Source organism: Haemaphysalis longicornis, unplaced genomic scaffold (assembly GCF_048455015.1).
Source record: "Haemaphysalis longicornis isolate Haplotype H1 unplaced genomic scaffold, Haemaphysalis longicornis Haplotype H1 scaffold_20, whole genome shotgun sequence".
NCBI classification, from domain to species: domain Eukaryota; kingdom Metazoa; phylum Arthropoda; class Arachnida; order Ixodida; family Ixodidae; genus Haemaphysalis; species Haemaphysalis longicornis.
Window position 1 is genome coordinate 2728996 of NW_027526296.1, and position 23508 is coordinate 2752503.

At 45.8% G+C, this 23508-nt stretch overlaps 1 protein-coding gene across 1 annotated transcript in view; it reads right to left on the minus strand.

Moving 5' to 3' along the window:
• LOC144172261 (beta-1,4-N-acetylgalactosaminyltransferase bre-4-like) overlaps positions 1–23508 on the minus strand; it is a 124565-nt gene that overhangs the window by 15623 nt on the left and 85434 nt on the right. The window contains exons 3-5 of the mRNA XM_077701017.1: positions 22198–22381; positions 15313–15545; positions 3318–3502 (exon numbers count right to left, since the gene is read on the minus strand). Coding sequence (XP_077557143.1) covers positions 3318–3502; positions 15313–15545; positions 22198–22381 — 602 coding nt within the window. The remainder of the gene's footprint in view (positions 1–3317; positions 3503–15312; positions 15546–22197; positions 22382–23508) is intronic.

Below are 23508 nucleotides of genomic sequence, written 5' to 3' on the forward strand. Positions count from 1 at the left end.
GGCCGTTTTGCTTTCTCGCATCCATCAGAAAAAAATGAACGAACACGACTTTCCGAGGTGCACAGTAAAACTCCCTATAGGCCAACTGCACTCAAATTTCACATAGACCAAAATATGTTTTGAACGTACAGTACGTACGACAACACAAACTGGGGCATGACTGGGGCGGCAGCGTGCGGCCGCTCGCTCGCCGCTGGAACGTCACTTCAGCCTGGCTGTAAATGCCACTCTCCGGTTAATTTCGGTTTCAAAATTTCCGATGTTTGATGTTCGTTTGCTCCGTGCCTACGCGCATTTCAGCTGTCATATTTTGTATGTTGCAATCTTTTGGGCAGACTGTACAAAAGTAAGTTTTTCAACATGTCGAAATTACGAGTGCAGTCGGGCTTTAAACACTGGGCCACCGCCGAGGGTGCTTACAAATAATGACACCCATTTCTTGGTTCACTGCAACATGTTATTTAAGATTCAGTGCCATTCTAAAGACGTAAAAACGGTATGATATTGCCCCTAATATGCATTCATCTTTTTTAAAGCAAAGCTTTCTAGCTCTACCAGACAACGGTTCTTTCGTGGCGTGCGGGACAACGCACTCTTAAAGGAGTACTGACACTAAATTTCTCGCATTGAGTTTTTATGCTGCAAAGAATACCTATTGGCCCAGTAATTACGAAAATCGAACCGAAAGCCGTCAGCCGCCAACACAGAATTAATTATAGCACGTTTATTGCAACCAGTTTGAAATTCGGTCACTGCGCGCGAAAATGGCCGTTCGAAGGCCAGCCTGCAAGCGGGCCAGTCTGACGTCATGGTCTCACCCGTGACGTCAGGAACGTTGCCGCATCGTCTGCTACGATTGCACGTGGTTCGCACTTGCCCGAGCAGTCGACATGTCGTATGAATTGTCAGACTCGGATGAGTCGCTGCCACCCGACAAACAGAGCAATTTTATTTGGCCAGGCGATTAGGCCGGCGATGTCTTCGCCGACGTCCGTTTTTTAATATCACTGCGGCTCGAACCAGCACAGATCGTGATAGCAACAGCTTGTCCCCACTCTTATAATCATAGAGTTAATACTACTGCTTATAATCAATCTGATCGCGAAAAAGATGTTCCACATGCGAGAAAGTAGATGTTAGTGTGGTGAAAAATTGTGCTAGGGGTTGTTATCAGCGCTGAATTTAAAAGTGGCGTTCAGATATTTGCCGCGATGGTAAGCCTACGCTGACCGGCAGCGGAGGTTCGGCGCTGCTACCCAGCACTGGCGGCGCCGCGGTGGGGCGAGCGGCCAAAAGACGGCGCCACCTGCGCGCTAGAATCAAAACAGGCCCCGCTGAAACGGCAATTATCGCCAAAATTAAGCTCAGTATGCGAAAAAGGGGATGATAGTGTGGTGAAAATTTGTGTAAGGGATGGTAATTCACGGTTGTACAGATACCGGCGATCAAATAGTCGCCACGATACTAAGTTCCCAACACTCAAGGTGACCCGGGCAACGCCGAGCCCGCTGGCTTGGGCGACAGTTCTTGCGGCCGCCCCCGCGCACGAACTCAGTCCGCGTTTCGCGCTGCATGTCGTCGAGTGGAAAATAATGCATCTTGGCCTCTTCGTCGATTTGCTCGGACAGGCTTCCACTGAGCAGTACTTCGCATCCCGCTTGTCATAGCACAACTTGGGCGAGCTCGGCGACGCGCAGCGCCGCGTCGCCGCGGTGCGCGGCGACATCGCGCACCGCGCGGTTTTCGGCACTAGTGCAAGGGTACACCATGCGCCGGCCACGAACTGAAGAGCAAAGACGTCGAACACGCAAAGTGCGCAAAGTTTACAAGCATTGCTCACAGAGCTACACCCGTACGTCTCCTGCCCAAACGAATACCACGGACAACAGCAGCGCAGGATATCGTTTCCGGTTCCGAAAACGACTATATGACGTCACCCTGAACCAGCCAGACACGCAGGTCGATGTTTCGTCACGCCGAAAGCGATTTCGCTAGTGCGGCCAATTTGTGGAAACTCGCGGCCGGGACAATCAAAATCGATTTTAGATGTGATTCCGGCCTCGGATCGCTGCAAACTGTGAGGCATTTCTGTGAGGCATCTGTACAAACTAATGAAGCCAATTATACCATTTTTAGGCGTCAAAATGTGGTGTCAGTACTCCTTTAACGCGTCGGAGGCGGTGGCGGGTTGAGTTGGGCGTGTGCAGAGGGTTTCACTCACGGAGCACACTAGAGACACTAGAGATGGCGCCGCGATTTTGCCCAGCGTTCGCTGCGCCAGAGTGCCTGCTCGCCGCCGGCGGCGTCCGCGGCACGATTTTGCCGTCTGATTCAACGGCGGTTGTTTTGGCCTGTTTTGGTGCCGCATAGCGTACATTGCGCGGTACCTTCGCACGGCTTGAATAACTTCCGCGTACGGCAAAGATACGTTAAGGATTGGTTTTAAGGGCGGGAAAACAAAATGTACAATCCCCATACTGATATCTGGCCGCTAGAGAAACGCTAACTTTTCCGCAATGCTTGCTACTAATGGAACTCCCTTTTCTAAATTGGTGATTACCTATTCGGTTGTGTTTTAAGAGGTATTACAAAAGGCGAAATTAGCAACAGGTTCTGATAAATAGTAATTACAAAAGTCCCCTCAGCTTTCTCACAATTTTCAAACTTACTGAACAAACTAGTTTAAATCGGTATAAATGGGTATCGCTAAGCTCACATTCCGAACGGTTTCGGTGTGTGCGCTTGTGTCGTGCGGTTGTGTAGCCCCAAGGTAGCACATCAGAATGGCTCGGTTCCGTTGTCTCACCCTTGAAAAGACGCTCCTCTCCGTTTTCTCTGTCACGACTCACGGCCGCGCTACAGCGGATGCGTCCGCCGATCTAGACAGACCACGGCCGAAGCTGCTGCTGCGTTCGGGGCACCACCCCCGCAAATCCCCGTTAACGGCTGGCAGAATGCCTGGTATCACTCTTTCTAGAGCCACGTGTTTGAATTCAAGTGACGTCGCATGGGCAATTGTTTTGGGTGTCGTTGAAAGCTTTGATTTCCAACCACCTTCACAGCGTGGATTGGAGCCAATTTTTTCTCTCTTCCAGGCAGCCTGAGGTGGTTTCTCAGTGATGAATTTAAACTTATTGCTTGTCAGCAGTTCTTTTGTAGTTACCTTAATGCCTTTAGTACTGTTTTATGCTAATTTTTGTATTTTGTGTTTAGGCAGTTGTTGAGAAAAGAAATTTTTGGAGCGCTAATTCTCATACACTCTGAGGAGCAAGAAAGTTATAGCATTGCATGCGTGCCTTAAATACAATAGCACATACCCCGATCTGTTGTCTATTCTGACAGACATGTGGCGTGGATGTTCAGGGCAGGTGTACACGTTGCGGTCGTCCACTGGGACAAGGTCGACGTCGTGGAAGACGAAACACTGATAGTCGTGAAGAATTGTCGATTCCTTTACGCCCACGTTCAGTAGCTTGCCTCGGTTAAAGTCCAGGTCATCCCCCTAAAAAAAGCGTATGGCGTTTTGTTAAACACGTTTTTCTCCTCGTGGAATGTTTTCAAACTATCAGAAGAGAGGTATCTCCTGGGGCGAGCGAATCACGCAGGGCTGTTCTGTGCTGCCTACAACTAGGGCTTTGGAAGAATTTCAAGCAAGGAGGAAAAAAAGAAATGGTTGATCGGCACCACTTCACGACCCCGTTTAAGCAGTGTTAATACGCCTATTCTTAAATAATCAATAACCACAGGCACAGCCACTAGTACATGTCAATCACGGAGCAAGAAACGATGCCAGGAGGAAACTACTTCGCTTTATGGCCGGATCTACAACGCAACGGGTAATTGGCGCAGGTTGAGCTAACGGTATCTGCTGCGGGACAACAAACAGCGCTGTTATCGGCATCCTGCTGCGCAGCCAAAACGTGGGACGGTCATAAAGTGAATACATGTGGCCGCAATCACCTCGTTCATCAGGCGCCGCCATCATCTCCTTCGCTGTTGCAGCTGCAAAGCTTCGTAGACCGCGTTAATTTTTATAGTGGCATGACACGTTCGCTCATCAGCGCCTGCCGAAATGGGTGTTTCGTTTGCAATGTATTCCTGCTATGTCATGTGAACAAATAAATGTCGGAGAATTGATATGGTCCTCTCTTCAGTTCCGGTGTTAGAAGAAAGGAATATATAGAAATTATAAAAAAGTAGAAGGAAACGCTACAAAGATAGCCACAGCTTTCGAATGAACGTAAGCGGAAATTGAAGGCTGGACTGTTAGCAGCAATGCAACACAATCAATACCTAATAGTTATTGGGAGGAGGAGGGATGCCTCTAATAACACGGGGAAGTCAGCCTGGCAGCGAGCTTGGCTTGCTACTCTATATGAACATGAGAAGAGCGAAAATGGGTGAGACACTCAATGACACAAAAATATATACACACACACAGACCTCAACAAACGGAGAAACACACACGAAAACTGAAAAACGCAGCAATACAAAAACACCACACACACGGGAGAGTATGGTTCAGGCAAAAGTGTACAGGTCTCCCAAGATCAATCCTTTTCTGCAGAACATCAATAATTCGAGGGATATAAATTATTTTAAACATTATTCCCCATTTATGTATCGTTGCTACGCAGAGAACGTAATTTCACTGCATCAAATCAGAAATCTTGGAGTGTTCTTGCACCTCCAGCCAAATTTTGTACTCTCATATGTGCATGACGGACTCTGTGGTCCACAAATGATACCCGCAAACAGTAGCTATCCGAACGATCATCGGGGTCTAGATGCAACTTGTCATCCTTTATTGAGCAATGACTACCTGCTATAAAATCGGCACGGGTGGTTACAACGCAGTGCTCATAGTGCAAGTAAAAAACAAATGCTAATAAATGATAAAACGCATGTTACTTATGTACAGTTCACCTTAAATATTATTTCGGAATTCATTTCCCAAGCTTGCCTATAACTGACATGCTATCTGGCTGGTGCCTAGGCGTCCTTCTTTTCTGTATACACTTAGGTATGTATGTGCAACCTGTGAGGCTGCACAGACCGATTTGAGGCTATCCATTTGAGAGCGTTGAGAGATAACGCTCCCGCATAGGTGGCGTTCCAGGTCCCCGCCAGATGTGTCAACAGCAAAAAAAAAAAAAAGGTTTTCAAATTCCGGTTAAGCATGGGAAAGCAACATCTGTGCTTATAGCACAGATGTTGCTTTCGCGGAACGATCACGGAACGATCTCAGCAAGCATGCCGAGGAGATTTTAGAGTGGTGCCCCTAGCTGCGCCTACGAGAAACTGAATAGAGGGGAAACAAAGCAGACGACACAGGCTTTTTCAGATGGCCGAAGTCGTACTGTATATTTCAGGAGAATGATATTTAGCCATTTATCCAATTCTAGGGAGCACTTTTGAGTATATGTTGATGTGAAAGAATTACTCAAACTGTACACATTTCCCGAAAAGATTTTGCTCGCTCTTTTACAGCGTTCTCTCCTAACTAAAACCCCACTTACCTAACATTCAGCCATCCCTCTACGAGAGCTGCCGCACTCAGTCATTCTTACCATGCCTATGAGAATCCGTATAACTGTTGCACGAGAAAAGTTGCTAAAACATAAACAGAGGAGCAACGTCTCCAACGTTGTTTCTCGGCGTTCGAATGAAATTCCAGTTTCGTAAGAAACTGCATTCGCGTCGGTGTACTGGTCCCCCGACAAGTGCACATATTTGTCTCCCCCGCTGAACATAGTCTCACACACTAGACGCTGAAGGCGGCAGAGTTATAATACCTTCACAGGCTTTCACACACTATACATGTGCAAATACGCGCGACACTGACCTGGTTATATTCACATAAAAAGCTCCGCTAAGTTCGCTAATCGCGCGTGGATGTAAGAGCCACCGAACTGACCGGGTGCCCGCGCTTTCTTTGCATGCTGTCATTCAGGAGAGGGGAACAAAAAGAGAAGTGACCTCCTACATTTTAAATGCAGAGCATTTCTTTAACTCACGATGTCACCCGGCATTGTCGGCGTGCCTCGGCGTCCGCAACAGCCGTTCCAGGTGCGCCCTCTCCCCCACTCCTCCTCTCCCGCATCACGCTACCATCCTTGCTCTCAACAGCAGGTCCGCACCCCTCCCCCTACACTATATAAAAAAGGCCCATCTACCCGCAAAAGGGACTAGAGTAAATGCGTCGCATAGGGGGTGGGTGTATTGCGTTAACGTTTAGTGTTTGGGGAGTTGGTGGCAGTGAATGCGTTGTATCAGCAGCTTCTTGACGTAGTTTGAATGAGTCAAGGATATAAGGCGCGTTCGTAGCTTTTCATTCTGTGTCGCTTTTGTGGCGCAATGCGAAGAGCACCATGTACCTCGCATTCCGCCCACAGGTAGTGAATGCGTTGTATCAGCAGCTTCTTGACGTAGTTTGAATGAGTCAAAGATATAAGGCGCGTTCGTAGCCTTCCATTCTGTGTCGGCTTTGTGGCGCAGTGGGTAGAGCACCATGTACCTTGCGTTCCGCCCGCAGGGTCGTGGGATCGAAACCAGGCGCCGGTAAGTATTATTTTTTATATAGTGTAGGGGGAGGGGTGCGGTCCTGTTGTTGAGAGCGAGGAGGGTAGCGTGTGGCGGGAGAGGAGGAGTCGGGGAGAGGGCGCACCTGGAACGGCTGTTGCGGACGCCGAGGCACGCCGACAACGCCGGGTGACATCGTGAGTTAAAGAAATGCTCTGCATTTAAAAATAACACTTACCGGCGCCTGGTTTCGATCCCACGACCCTGCGGGCGGAACGCAAGGTACATGGTGCTCCACCCACTGCGCCACAAAGCCAACACAGAATGGAAGGCTACGAACGCGCCTTATATCATTGACTCATTCAAACTACGTCAAGAAGCTGCCGATCCAACGCATTCACTACCACTAACTGCCTAAACACTAAACGTTAACGCAATATACCCACCCCCTATGCGACGCATTTACTCGAGTCCCCCTCGCGGGGAGATGGGCCCTCTTTGTGTGTTTGTATTGCATCCGACCACCCAATAAGCGCAGAGTGGTGGGGAAAGAATATGGGGGGGTGGTGGAGGCGGCGGCCAGATTCCCCCACCGTATCGTCTGCCTCAACGTAAACTTGTCTTTCTTTGTAGGCAGTTATTTGCAGACAGCCACGGTTCGCGTGATTGTTTAGACCAATGAGTGTTCGTGTCGCGGAGACACCTTCTGTTTCAAACGTACTGGTTTTCTGGACGTGCTAAGGCTGCGCGGAAAATGGGCGCTTATCGCTCGTTGAGTTAGCTCGTCTGTGTCGGTGTGCAGTGTGTCCCATGGAGTTGTGAAACTGCGTACATCTCGTGGTTTGCCTTCAATTACCTGTGCTTGTTCCATCACTGTCTGCGTGTCAGCTCGCCCGTGTTATACGCGCTTCCGGCTCTCCGTGCGACGACGTCTAATGACCATTTGATACCGGCTCACACAACAGTGTGTGGTACGTGTAGCACTGCCTATTTTGTGCGGATTAGGGGTCGTCCCCGCAAGGAGCGTGTTTTGCGTTGCTACCTGTAAGTACCGCGATCCTGACTGTTGCGCAACAGGTGCAGAATTGAAAAGAAATCGTTCTGTGTTATTGTGCTGTGCTCGTTTTTTTTTGTTCGTTCGCGGAGCCGTATCCTGGCATTTCTTCATCAGCGCTTTCATCTTGGAAACATCAGCTTGTTTTAACGCTGGCCTGCGGTGTGAGCGTTGCAGGTGACCGTCGCTGATGTTACTTGTACGCGTGTTTAATAAAATGAACGCGTTTTTTCTCGCGGGCCTTGTTTTGCAGTGAAGGTTTCTAGAAAAAAAATATTATTAGAGCAGCTTTTGGCGTGTTCAAGTTTCATTTCGGCGTAGCGTGGAGTGTGGGGTATCAATCGCCTTCGCAAGCGGGGCCTTATAAAGTGCGCACTGACTCGCGACTCAATTCGTAGGTATGGAACTTGCTACGTACACACAGGGTTCTTCATAAGTGACCTAGAGCCAAACTCCTTTTGTGCCCGGTAAGGCGGAACGTTCAATGGGAATTATCGAAAAACTTGCAACTTTCGGCGGCTTGTCGTGTTCACCGCGGGTAAATTGTCCAACGGAAAAGCTGTTTTTCAAAAAAGCCACTGTCTTCCTTCTCACTTCCGCGGATGATTGCAAAGCCTTTTGGGTCGGCTTTTCATGTCTGTGGTGATTTCTGCGCTGTTATTTTCATTTCCTTCTGAGATGTACCTGAAACACTCTGCGCTGAAGTATACTACAGACCGAGTCCAACGTTCCTTCAAAATTTAAGCTTTAATATCGAGAGCGTGCATTGCGTTTCCGCCTGTGGAAAGCATTGCAGGCTAATGCCTCATGTGTTTTTCGTAGATTTCCACTGCCCCACCGTGCATAATTTCCACGTAAATTAAAGGAATCTTGTTTGACCGACCAGTGCCCCATAGAAACCCATGTATTTTTGTCGTTTGTTTCCCCTCTATAGAAGTTTGAACGTGGTGCCCCCTAACTTACGCGGCGCCACCTATAGGACGATCTCCTGGCCATACTATGAAGCATGATCTTAACAAGTTACGACCGCTTCCACCGGGGCATTTCCCGACAAAGTCGGGTAACTTCCCAAGCACGAGATCCCCTGTGCAGGGGGTGCTTGTACCAATTTTTACTGGTTGGTGCCCAGCGGTACCGAAATACCTCCCACATTCTCGTACCCCATGGTACAAACCGACGGGGTAGAATGGTTTCCAGTACACTGGATCGCCCGTACGGGGGGCGCCTGTCCCCATTTTTATTCTGGTGGGTGATCAGCAGCTCAAGAGGAACCTACCCCGTCTACCGCAGTGGTAGTGCGTGTCCAAGCCCTTCATGCCCCGCAAGACAGGTGGCGTTTGTACCCTTTGAACTGGTGGGTGCCCAGAGGTCCCAAACCCCGCCCGAAGGGGTTCGAGGGACCTACCACATGGCCTCCCATGGCTGCTTGTGGTCAAGCTCCAAGCGTTTGTTCCACCGTCGAGATGAGCTACGGTGCGGGGACGCTTGTACCCTTTAAAGAAACCGGTGGGTATCTGGCGGCCCAGGATTCGAACCCTGTACCTCCCGCTTACGGTACGAGTGCTTTACCCCTTGAAACAACTGGACAGCGTTACGGATACATCCTTGGGATCTCTAACAAGTGCTGAAATCTCAACACCCGGTACTTATCGTATTCCGCCTGCATCAGAAAAAATTGTCCCCTAATCTGGGCCCTTGGCTGAAAATGTCGAAAAATGGTAGTCTTCCGCCACTACTGACAAGGGAATGCCCTCCTCCACCCACTTCTCATGCATCTTCTTGACCCTTCTAACGTTCCCCACATAGACACGGGGGCGAACTGCGCAAGTCAAATCAATTTCACTGTGTTCCATTGATTCCGCGCCAGTTATTGGAACCTCCTGTAACTTGGAATGACAACGCGAGATCAAGGATTTGGGGCCAGTTTTTCTGTATTCTGTGGTCAAAATATTGCTTTAACACATATTTTTTTATTTCATGTTGCAAATATCAAGCCCACATATATGTTCAATAAAACAAACACTGCGCAGCGCCAATTACGCTTGGATTTTGTCTTTAATATGCCTAATTTATTTATTTTTTTGCTCAACACTGTAAGTACGAAGCATGGCGCTTGATTTAGTGGTTTGGAAACGTTTTGCCGATATAAACGTGTCGTTCCAGACTTGTTTTATTTGTTGATGGGGTGGCTGAATGGAGGAGCGGATAGACAAACGAACATTTTAGGATTTGAGTAGCCTGAGAAAGACTATCGTCTTTGATATAGCCAGCGTTGCCAAAATCAAATCCGCGCCCTTGTGCTCAGCAGCCCAGGGCCTTAGCGACAGAGAAAAACGTGATGGGGCAACAGTAATTCATTGTACTACCGCATTCAGGATCACTACGGTCCAGTTTTACAAATAATATTCGGGTTCAAGCACCTGTTCTTAGTGTGTTGTAGAAAATTGCTCTGCTTTGAATTTGGAATGTTTTAGCGCCCCGTGATAAATGATTTTCGTGTTTTATTGTTCAAATTCGGGTGTACTTATAATATCTTTATCAGTCATTCGTTCCTTAGAGCTCATCACCTCCGAATTCATGCTTCGGTAAATTTTTCCTCATCGAATATTATTGGAGTGATATTGCCGCGAACATGTCTAGTTTATGTTTTGTTATTAGCGCCTGGCTGCAACTTTCTATGTAATCCTGTGTTTCGAGCTTCGCACACGTTTATCCATTTTCACTTATGCCATTCCGGACAACCTTGTTTGATAGAGAAATGGTTTTATCCTGCCGTCAAAAATCTGTACTGTCTTCTTTGATCGACAATATTGTTTATTCTGAACCCAAACGCGCGGGTATGATTCCGGCCATGGTGGATACTTTTTAAATCGGGGCGAAAATCGAAAACGCCCATGTTGTGCACGTTAAAGATCCCCGGGACGTCAAAATTGATTGGGTTAGGGTGTGTTACACAGCAGGTTAGGTGTGTTACAACCCCAAATTTATTCTTTATTGTTCTGATCTAATCGGATGGTGGCGTAAAGATGAATACTCCGTCATAAACAATTCCAGACAAAAGGCCGCGGCATTTGTTTTGCTGACGTTTTTCGGGGCAGGTCACCTCGATGATATGCTCCTTCGACGCTGGTGGTGTGTTCTTGGAATTTATTGCGCGGTACAACTTCGCACCAATAATAGTTATTTCTACAAGAGTCTAGCTTCGTGCTTCATGGCGTGACATTATTAACACTATTCTGCTACTTATACGCGATTTGCATTGTGCGTGCGCGTGAGGTAGCATATTCTGTTGCAACCTTTGTTATACGATTAGTGCACTGGCTGCTTGAAACGTGTAGGGGGGGCAACAGCACTGCATTGCGTTTCGGTGCTAGAATAATTAATTGCTAGATGGATTTTTTGGCTCAAAAATTGATTATTCAGTGAATAATCGATTGTAATAAAAATATTTCGTCTATTGACTGCTTGACTATCTGATTCATGTATTCTGTATGAACTGATGGATAGATCGATCAGCTGATTTCTTGATTGGTGGTTGATTTGATTGATTGATTGATTGATTGATTGATTGATTGATTGATCGATCGATTGATTGATTGATTGATTGATTGATTGATTGATTGATTGATTGATTGATTGATTGATTGATTGATTGATTGATTGATTGATACAAACTGTCAGAAATCCTGTTATTCAGAAATGCTTTCCCAAATCCTTTTAAACCTTAAAGAGGGCAGACGCATATCCGTGGATGTCAAGAGAGGTGATACGAGGTAAACGTCGAGTTACGAGACAACGACCCTCAATCAAAATCGGGACCGATCCAGCGGCACCACTGAAATTACCACATGCGGTAACAGAGTTTAAGCAAAAAAGTAAAGAAGCCAAACACTTTAATACAACACTTCCTAGCGTCATCACAAACGGGCCAACTAAGTTTTGGAGGCAATTTCCCTGATCAACCTTGCAATCGTCGTCTTTATCATTAGAACAACTACTAAGGCAAATACACACAATGAATTGTTTCACTAGGTGTTTACAAAGGACAAGAATATTGTTCCTCCACTCTTCCACCCTCCACTCCTTAGGGCATAGATACTCTAAACATTTCACTGCAAGTTATGCTTAAACCTTTTACTAAACCTGGACTCAAAAAAATCAAATATCGCGTACCATATCCCAAATGAATTTCTTAATCAAAATTTCGCCGAGTGGTGCAGTAGGCACCTTCTTATTATTTATCGCACGTCCCTTTTAACATGCAGGCTTCCAGACGAATGGAAAATGACCAAACTAGCCCCAGTTCATAAATCGTTTGACGTATCTTAGCCTATCGATTTCAAGCATATTGCTTTACCTGCACGTCGTGTACGCCACTGAAACAAAATTTTGAAGCACTTGCTTTGACTTTTCGAGCAAATAATTTTTTTCTCCCAACCAACAAGAATTTCGCATTGGCCTGTGCACCACCGCTCAATTGACCGAAGTAGTCCATGACCTTGCCCTGAACAATAATTACGGCGGCCAAACTGACATAATCCTACTAGGCCTAACGAAAGGATTTGACCGTGTATGTAATAGCATATTATTAGCCAAACTTGAAAATACTATTGGTGCTGGAGAAATTTTGGAATGGATGAAAAATTATCTCACTAACAGATCACTCTTCACTACATCTGAGAACGTGGCATCTTAAAATCGACTGGAATATCAAGTTTTTTGCCGATGATTATTTTGTTTACAGAAAAGATACCAGTAACCATGACCCCATTCAGCTTAACAAATCATTTAACCAATTAGCCGAGTGGTGTTTTAACTGGCAAATTTCCTTTAACATTAAGAAGTATGTACCAATGTTTGTAACTAGACGAATTATTCTATCCGTTTTCACATACAAAATTACTGAAACCCCACTTGGTAATGTAAGTCAACATACGTACTTATTAATAACCGTTGGATACGAGCTCAAGTGGGCCACCTACATCTCAAACGTTGCTGCATCGGCTTTCGCAAACTATTTGTCCTTAAAAGATGCTTCCCACTGTCATCACCATTTACGACGTTGTGCTTACACTACGTTTATTCGATCCATTCTTGAGTATTCTTATACTGTGTGGTTCCCACATGCTGCAACTCATATCATAACTTTAGAAAATGTGCAGCGAAAAGCTATTAGGTTCATTCATAATAAGTATAGGCGCACTGATTCATTCACCAACCTACTATAGGCCTCTGGCCTGCATACACTGGCAGTTAGGGCAAGGCAGGAGCGTCTTAAATTCCTCTTGCAGTTGCTTCATAACTCTTATAAACCCGACGTTACAAAGTATATTTAATTTTCACGCTACCGCCAAACGCGGCATCAACACGATAACACTTTAACAGAATAATTCTGTCATAGTTTAAGTAGATTTATATATTCATTTTTCCGGCGTGCGATACCTGAATTGAACCAGTTGTACCCCGACATGACCAGAATCAGTTCGTCACCTGAATTCGCGAAAATAATAGATGAGGTAAGTGAAAGCGTACACGAACTGTTTTTTCTGTGAACTTCCGTTGTGGGCTGGTACAACCGTTAAACACATGATGTTTACTATCCTCTGATTATTATCTCACTAAACGTGTATTTTTTCCTCACGCATGTCCGATTGCCGTGTGTTCCGCCTTAGTTTTCCCTAGTTCTCGGGAAGTACTACATCGTTCAATGGTGAAATATTTTCGTTTTTATTGTTTTCTTTCCTTCCTTTTTCACATGCTTTAGACTGTGTACAGTTTTATCTTGATTGCTTATTTTGATATCTTGTGTTGAATATGTTAAAGTATACAATTCAGGCCGGTAATTTATGCAAACTGGAAAGTTTGTTGTAAGTAATGGTCAAGTGACGAATGTCTGTTTAATGTGCCTCATTGTTATCGTCGTTGCCTGTAAATATTGTGGCGTTTAAATGCATTGTATTTGTTGCGCCCAGCTGCAATACTTTAAGCTGAGAGTGGCAGCATTTGAAATAATTAAATGAAAAAATAAATAAATACATTTCAGCGGCATAACAACGAGGTGGCTATCCGGGTAACGAATTTCTCATAATAATATCGATTTCTCGTTGAAAGGAAAGCAACTGAAACGTTGGTCAAAAAGAGGACAAGAAAAACAGGACCAGTAGCGTGTGCTGCTGTTCTTGCCCCTCTTTCGTCGAAGCTTGTGCTGCTCACCAGCAAGAAATGTGTCTTCTCGCACAAATTAGATACATCTTTAGCATAATAACGGCGATACTATGGTATCATAACAGTATAATCAGCCTTCTTCATCACCACCTCATGGCACCCCTTCAGAGAAACCTTGCAAAAAATACACGAGAAAAAAGAACTGCGTTAGAATGATGACAGGGGTTTGCTTTCACTGGCACATATATTGCTCAGTTAAGATGAGCCGTCTGCTGACAACTCCACGTGCAGTACAATATTACAACACAATAATACAGAGACAGCTATTTTATGCGCAATGATAAAGAACATCCATGACCGATTGACATATTCTTGGAGTCCTTTTATATGCACTGCATATTATGGCCAAACAATACCGGTTCATTCGCGTAAGAATATCTGGTGCCTGTTATTGATCCCAATTTTTCATAACTTGCTATTTTATTCATTCAGCATGACTTATCCACAAGAAAAATACACGAACCTAATACCAACAGACACAAGCCGCGCAATAGTTGTGAGTATTTTTCACATGTTCATGGCCCTTCCTCTAGCCCACAGGCATTCAAGGCAATTTCAGGCTGTCTTTTTCTAGAGCAGCTATTGTGAAGGTCAATTTAGTACATTGGTTTGAGTCGTCGGCGGAAAACTGTTACAAAGGTATTTCTTGTTGGATGCATTGTTTTTAAGGCTATAATAAACACGACACCAGGGAAATTTTCATGTAGCTCAATACTTCAGAAGCGCCCGTGAGCACAGTCTGAAGAAACTGTTACGTTTTGGTTTATAAACCACTAGCCGAATGAAAAAGTATAAGGGCGCACAAAATCACATTAACTATCGTTATAATGCACTTCTTTGGACCAATTGCCTCACTTTTGACCTCACCAAGCTCCAATCTAGCCTTTGCGATCGCTTTTTTCCTTTTTGTACCCAAATTCAAAGCTTATTGCTTATGGTTGCTTGATGTCACTTTGTGGATGCGAACACGCTTTCCAATAACTTTGGAAGAATAGGAAGTCCATGCTTCAAGAAACTGTCCGCAACTGTTGTTCGTACCTTAACCTAATCTGCATGACATTCTGCAGGTAAAATGTGCAATAAAGCTTTGACTACATTGGGCGCTATAGAAATGTGTTTCACCGTAGTTTGAACCCGACACTCTGCATGTTAGTAACCCATGCTTCTTCTGCGGACATGTTCATTAAGACCAGAGTTCTCTGGAGTCCCGCGAAACTGAGCTAAACTAAGATGCTAATGCCTTTAGCGGGTTATTTGGTACATCGCCTTGGGAATTTTGCTTAAGCGGCAAGCAGAAATCGAGGGAAGAATAAAGACAGGAAAGAGGCGTTGTAATAGGTAGATTAACCATATCCCAAACGAGAACAACGTACGTACGATAATGTGAAGTATTTCTTCCGCAATTAACCCTAGATAAGTTTCACTTCGTGTTCGAAACCATTCTAAAGAACTACTATTCTGCTTGTATATTTGTAGCGCTAGCACGCCACAAAGTAGCAGATACAACTCACCTGTTCAATGACAAAGATGCCGTAATCGATCTGCTGATTAGCAAGCACCCTGTTCAAATTGTAGATGAGCACTTTGAGGTTTTCAGCGCGATTGCGGTATGGTACTAGAATGGCCACCCGATGTCTTGGCGTGCAGTCCTTGGGCTGGAAGGATCCACCCATCCTAACATCTGGGAACTCAGCCTCTACAGCTTCCAGTGAGGATACATTCCTCGTGATTCCAATGTATCCAACTGAAACGATAGGAAGTGCGAAACAAATCAAGAACTGCCTCATTACCCAAGTAAAAGAAACGAACAGTTATAAACGCAACTCACGCGTAGGGCGTGAAATACCTTTACAGCACCAACAAATCTTCACATTTTGCGGGTACTCACGTGAAGCCTTTATTGTTCGTATAAATAATCAAATGTCGTTGTGAGGAAAAAGAAAGCTCAGACTGCGAGTCTTTTTCTTTTCAAAGCAAAGCATTGTACCTCTACCTGCCAACGGTTCTTTCGTGGCATGCGGTCCCAACGCGGCTGACGATGTGGTGGACGCTTTTTACTCATGGCGATAGGGCGTTATTACCCAGCGTCCCCCCACGCAGGGAACTGCTCGCAGCAGCGGGCGCATCGGCGTGATGGCTTTGTCGACTGCTTTAGCGACAGTTGTTTTGGGCCCCTTTTGGCTCGGCTTTGCTTGCTTCGCACAGCTTTAACTTTTTCGGCAGCACCTGCTGGGTAAACCGGACCCGACGGAATTGAGTGGGCATACGGCAAAGATACTTTAAGCATTGGTTTGCAGGGCGGGACAACAAAATGTAGAGACCACATACAGGCATCTGGGCGCAGGAGAAACGAAACGCTACATTTTGCGCACTGCTTGCCACGAATAGGACTCCGTTTTCTAAATTGGCAAATACCAATTTGGCTGTGTTTTAAGAGGTATTACAAAATGGGAAAGGAGCAACTGGATCTGCTAAATAGCGATTATAAAAGTTGCGTCAGATTTATCGCAGTTCTCAAACCCACTAAAATACCTAGGTTAAATCGGTATAAATGGGAATCATTAAGCTCACACGCGAAATTGTTTCGGTGTCTGCGCTTGTGTGGTACGGTGGTGTAGCACCAAGCTAGCACATGAGGTCGGCTAGGTTCCGCTGTCTCACCCTTTGAAAGGCGTGCTCTCCGTTTTCTTTCCGCCGATGCACGGCCGGGCCACAGCAGCGGCATCCGCTGTTCTCGCCCGGCAGCAGCATCGAGACACCCCCCGCTCCCGCGAATTTCAGGTAACGGCTTGCAGAATCTCTAGTTTCACTCTTTGTAGATTCACGTGTGGGAATTCAAGTGATGTCGCTTGGACAATTGCAGTTAGTGTCGTTTAAAGCTTTGCTTTCCAACCCCCTTTATACCATGAATAAAGACAGTTTTTTTTATTTGAAAAAAAAGAAGGCACCTAAACTGGCTTTTAAGTGCAACAGCAGCATGGGTGTAAAAGCGATGAACACAACTAATAAAAAAGCTAGCCGAACGCATACCGTCTAAGAAACCACATTACTTGTTCATTTCTAGAAAGTGCTAGCGACGGTTCAATAACGCACTATTCGTAATTTTTTCGAGTAAAGTAAGCTTCAGACAACATGGTGGCTGCTGGCGCTTGGCCATAATAATTAAGTCTTGCAGGCGTGAGGACCAACCATAACGGCCGCTAAAGGACCGAACGTGATCATGTGCCATTATCGACCCACAGCCATTAATCATGCTTTCAGAGGCGATCGTTTATAGAACGCCGACCCTGCACAATGTACACTATGAGCATTGAAGTGGCATGTAGTATACAAGTTCCCGTCCTAAGCATGTACGGCGTTCTTCTGTTCGGATAAGTTAGACGTGTTACAATTGGCTGAGGTGGCTTTCGTTGGTTGCATGGCTTTCACAGCCGCAAAAATAAAGTACTTCCTGCATTGTCAACCATTCAAATTATGGAGTTTAATGCGGAAACGTAACACCTGGGCTCTAAGGCGCGCAGAACAATTTTGATCATTTAGACATCTTCAGCGTGCCCCAATACCAGGAAACACGAGCGCTCTCGCTTTAGTCCTCCAATGAGAAAGCGGCCACCGCTGCCGAACCTGCCTCTTGGGTGGAAGCGGCACAACTGCTTAGCCACTGATCCACCGCTTTGGGTATTTTCTGCGTAGCCAAGTGTAGAAATTTCGTAGAGTCTGAAGAATAGACACACACATCTGCGCGCTTAAACGCTAGAAGATTCGCGGTTCCAAATATTGGGCAAAAATGACACATTGCGTAGATGACGGAAGGTATAAGCGATATACTTTAGAAGGGGCGCTATTTACACAAAATGTGGTCGTGCAGTGCGCAAAAAAGGGATTGCTGGAAATTATAATTTATTTGCAATTCATTCTTTAGATTTGGCTTTACAGGTTGGGAGAGACCCCAGTTCTCGTATGTACGCTCCGAAACCCGTTAAGCTATTGCTGCATTATTTGTTTGGACATGCAAATCTTGTCAAGAATGCTATTGCCGTATCATATTTTTGTTCTGCTGTTACAAAGTCATGTGAGCATTTTATGGGATTTAGTTATGATTGGCAATTTGAAAAGTTTCAGCAGCCCGGATTCCCGGGTGGCCTGATTTGATGGAAATGTGAAAAGCCTGTGGAAACCATTGATCCCTTTTGGGCTAACGTACGGGATAGGAGAGGACCCCGGCTAGCTTCGCGAGAGAAAGTGCTACAAGCCGTACACTAACTCTGCGGAATCCGAAGATTCACGCATGGGTTCAGGTACTCACATGCGGTAGACAGGCTCCGGCAATCCAAAGTGAAGCTTTATTGCCTGGCAGATACAGGGCATATACCAGACAACACGACTATCGCTTGCGGGGAGACAGTGGCTCTGTTCGCTCGCTCAAGCGGCGTGACTCAGACCTCGATATCCGTCGTCATGGTCGCGAGAGGAGGGGAGGCATCCCATGTGACCGATCAGGGCAGAATCTCTCGGCAAAGTCCGTGGAGCCAACTGGGTTCACCGTCATCGGGGCATTCGGAGTAGGCAGTGCCGAGCAAACCGATTCCGACCTAATCGCCAAGTCGACTCCCCGACGGAATGTCCGTTCGTCCTGCAGGTAAGCTCCGGGGGAGAGGAGGTCTTGTTCTGTTCGGGGAGAGGATGGCGCGAAGGAAGGCGACAAACTGGTCCTCCCTTTCCCGCGCCCTCGTGAACACATTCGCGGCGAGCCGGTTCGGCGCATCGCATGGGGTCACGAAGAGGTCATGACTCACGCGACGCGCCGGCTGCCCAAAATGGCGGCTCCCAGTTCGCGAAAGAATGTGCAGGCGAGGTGTAGGGAAACACGGGTCCCCACTTTCCGGAGCAGCAAACTTGGGTGTAGAAGATGAAACACAAAAAAGAGAACACGCTCGTGTCATTTTTTTATCTTCATGATATCACGCATGGGCACAAACAGACGGTACTCACTATGGGATACAGGTGGCCATAACAGCCCGCAACACATTGCGGTTTGTCGGGGCTGGTATTTGCAAGCCATGAGGAACAAAAGTTAGGATGCGGAGCACAAGAGGCCATGAAGAGAGATTACCAATTCGTTTTATTCGAAATATTTGGGATGTTACACTGCCATATGGGTTAGTTCGTTGGCAAAGGGCACTTTATTCACTGAGAAATTACATAGACACAAAATGTCAATGGTACCGCTCAATCTCATTTTGGGGCGTCTGCAATGACGTATCCATTGCAGGGCCTCCAAACTAAATACATAACGCTGACCAGGCCTGCTACCACCTTAGAGACATCCATTTGGTTATTTGTTTATCTTCTGCTTTTATATAGATGGCGCTGGAAAACCCTGTGAAGTTATAGGGGCAGAAAAACTAGAAAAAAAATAACTGTTCCTGTGGCAATAAGTGAGGTAGGGCGTTGCTATTTCAAGCACGGGTGGTGTGCCTGAGAACACGGGCATACACGGATATCTACAAGGAACAGAATGAAACGTGTGCGTGTGCTACGGCAGGGATCGGGCGTGGCGTTCCCTGCCACGGGAAAGTGCGCGGCGATGGGGAGATGACATTAACAAAGGCTTTCGGATTTCCGGGGAGGGAGAGCCTCAAATTCAAGGCCATAAAGGTGACCAAAAGGTGGCTTCAATTGTGGTAGAGGAAATGTAGAGAAGAGATGGGTACGCAGGGGGACTAATCAAGCCGACGAAAGTTTAGAACAGCGGGGGTAAGAAAAAACAAGTCTGCAAGGCCGGAAATGGGATAAGAGAGAAATGGGAATTTAAAACTGGGGGAGGGGTGATACGGCGAGAAATAGAGGGAGGGAAATCCGTTAGGTTAGCTAAGGGTATGGCAAACAAGCAGAATAAAACGGACAAGTCGGTCGCTGAGAACCAACTTCCCGATACAAAGGAAGGGCCTCTAAGAATAATAATAATAATAGTAATAGTAGTAATAAAATAATATTAACAATAATAATATGTAAAAATAATATAATAGTAATAATCATCAGTACCAGTGTTCGCACTTTGCTCGTGATCACACTTCTGTACCTGTCGTATTTTTATCACGGTTGATAGTAATGGTTTCCTAAAACATAAGCTTCGACTCGACAAACATGACCCCGCAAGTGGCCGTGCCACTTATGTTAGTTTTTTAGTGTTGCGTTAAACAAGCCCAATGCGTACGGCGGCTGTGTTAGGCAAAGTCAGCCGCCAAAGTGCCCCACTAATTTTTTCGATGTTTAATTGTTCGCTCATAAGTTTCATTTTTCGCCCCCCATTCTCACCGCTATAAAAATAATAGGCAGAAACGTCAAGCGCAAATATCTCGTTCTTTCAGCTTTTTCGCCCTGCCTAACTTGCCTTTTCTTTTTCCAGCCTCAGTCAATCGCACAGTTGCCCATAATACAGAATAGGTTTTACTGCGGGAAATGAGTTAGTGCGTCGCATGGTCATTCGCTTTTTTCCTAATTCCTTCGCCTATTTGAGTTAAGTTAGTGTTAAAAGAGCTGTCGGGGTTATTCCAACGAGGCAATCTTTCGAAGAAAGAGAACTTTCATTTTCTTTTCCTGGCGCCTTTAAGTATGTCAACCGCTATATTGCGTGCGTAAAAGGAGTCGTGTACAGCATTGGTCTGACATGTGTGCAAAGAGTCGTTGGCCGAACAGGGCGCTACATACTTACGTTTGGGTGCGCACCATTTATCATTGAGAGGCTCTGTTTTATACCATCTGTCATCTCATTCTCTTAAATGTGGCGACACGCCACGTTTTCGTGGCGCTAACATATTGTTCAAAGGTATCACACACGAACAGATCACATGCGAACTTGTGGAAGGTTTTCACATTACAGACCGAGAAAACATGTTCGTTAGTAGATGAAGTGTGTTTCTCCATCCAAAGGGGATTGCCTTCGGGTTTTTGTATTGTTTTGTGCTTGCATGAAATTCACCGTGTCGATCTTTGACTTCAAGGAAAAAGACAAATCCTCTTGTCGAAATGCCGACACAAGAATGAGGCCGCTGCCACCTACAATAATTTGTATTGGCACACCACCGTCAGTTTCATCGTTTTCTATAGTGTATGTATGTATGTATGTATGTATGTATGTATGTATGTATGTATGTATGTATGTATGTATGTATGTATGTATGTATGTATGTATGTATGCATGTATGTATGTATGTATGTATGTATGTATGTATGTATGTATGTATGTATGTATGTATGTATGTATGCGTGCATGTATGTATGCACGTATGCATGTACGTATGCATAGTCAGACCGACGGACGAACGGATGGATGGATGGATGGATGGATGGATGGATGGATGGATGGATGGATGGATGGATGGATGGATGGATGGATGGATGGATGGATGGATGGATGGACACACGGGTGGCTACTCTTTGTATGCCCAATATATGTTGGTTTTAAGGCCATCGGATGTTGTTCTGTTGTCTTCTTTGTGTGCCCGTTTCTATCACGGTGGTTCTATTCAAATACATCACTGTGATTATGGTGTAGAAACGACGGAACATACGGGTATAATGGCAGCTTGCGCTATCTAGCGGTTCGCCCCCGAGGCTACGCCTAACGAAGCTACACAACGCGTCGCAGCCAACCGGAATTGGCGCCTCTTTCTTTGCTACAGCTTTCCTGGAAGGCGAGGTTTTTCAATAGAGATCCAAATTATCCTCCTCATAAACACAATCATGTGTACATTTTTTGCTGCTTGGGCATGCTGCTTTGGTAATTTGAAAAATTATTACACTGACAAAATTCCTCAAAGCGGACATTGCTTCCAGGTGCCAAGTTCTCTGCACTCCTGGCCCTATCAAGGTCCCTAACACGGAAATCGACTTAGTGACCCGCTGTCAACAGTGTAAGTTGCTCAAACATTGCGGCCTTCAATTTAAGTACACTATCAGCCGAAATGACAGTACCACTTCCCCACAAAACATCAACGCATGGCTACTGAACGCAATTGACGCCGCGCTATTTTCCAATGTATTATAAAGGCAGCCAATCAATGGGCTATTCAAACTGATTCGCGGGCAGCACTTGAGTGCTTAGCATCGCTACCGAAACAACTGCCACCCTTGGAGATAAAATGACTCAATTGGCAAGCGATACAAAGGCGTCAAAAATTATAATTAAAAGTGGCTTTTAGACGTCTGCGGATTTCCCGGCAATTTGGCAGCGGGAAAAGCCGCCCGATCGGCCCGCAGCATTTGTTCATTTTCAAGCGTTACGATTTCAGTCACCAGAAAACAAATTCCCGGTGTTCTTATTTACCCGAAAATGCACATTCCTTCGCGATTTGTTTTTACGATGTAATGGTAAATGGACATGATCAGCTTACCCAAGTTAGGAGGTACGAGCGGGCAAATGTTACTTGCGACAGTGTTCGTCCGACCTCCGTCAGTTAAAACATCTTCTGGAACACCTTTCAAATGGCTTATTTCATTCATAGTGAACGAGCTACTGTTGGCGCTGTGCGCGTAAAATAGCTCATTTTTAATCCAAGAAATGTTCGGTGCAACGTCCTAGAAAAAATCAAGAACGGGATGTTAAACTTTAGAGCAGTGAATCGTATGGTGAGAATTCTGGCGTTCAAGAACGGGCATTTCAGTCCGGAAAAATATTCCGCTCTTGTACTGTTCACTCCTCGAGGTAATGCCATTTAGCTTAGTTATTCAGATTTTTCCCGTTGGTTTAGACGGGCAGGAGCAATAAACGTCTCTGCGGAGCAGTTATCCTTCGGTAAGAGCCCTTATTCCAGGACCACTTAAGACCGTCCGGCTGCTTGGGCTGCCTTCACCTGCCAAAGCTAGTCTCCAGGGTCTGAGCTGGACATGGCGAAGAAACAGCATGGCTTGACAAGAACGCAAGCATAAGAAGCAGCCAGGACCTGCTTTAAGGAACGGGTCGTCAAAAAATTAAGGAAGGTTAAAAACGGTGGCTTTCAGATATAGGGGGCAGGTTGCAATCTCGGCTCCATACAAACTAGGTAGAGTATGTGCCTCAGTATATTGAAGAAAGCAAGACACACCATCCGGTAGTTCTGACAAATACTCTGTTAAATACAAGAATAAGTGTGTCCCGTGTCGCGTTTGCGCTGTTTACAAAATACCGTAGCCGTGTGGTCGGGCTTACGTTGGCCAGACGGGCCAGTGTTTAAATGTGCGATTAAGAGAGTGCTTTAATGCCTTGAAGAAAACACCTACATCCCACTCTTAGGATCATTGTCGTTCGTGCTTCTCGCGCTCATGTCAGACCCATCTCGATAGATCTGTCGCACTGTTCCAACGTCCTCATCGGCTCAAACCAGCAATAATAGAGTCTTCAGACATAAACAGGCTTGGTGGCAAGCACATTAGTCAGGGGCGGTATTCTCGTAACTGTCCCTTTTAAAAACGTCCCTTTTGCGTCCCTTTCATTGTGACGTACTTCCGGTTAAGAAGTGGACGTTGGCAGCACGGAGGAAGGTTGGCAGTAGGTTTGCCGCGCTTGTGTTACGTCACTTCCGGTTGTTTGCTGTTAACCAATCAGGGCTAGCCAAAAGGGACACTTTTGAAAGGGACGCAAAAGGGACAAAACTCGAGAATACCGCCCCAGATCTCTTTTTGTTTAAACGATAAAGAGATGGGCTTTCCTTGATCACTCCAGAATG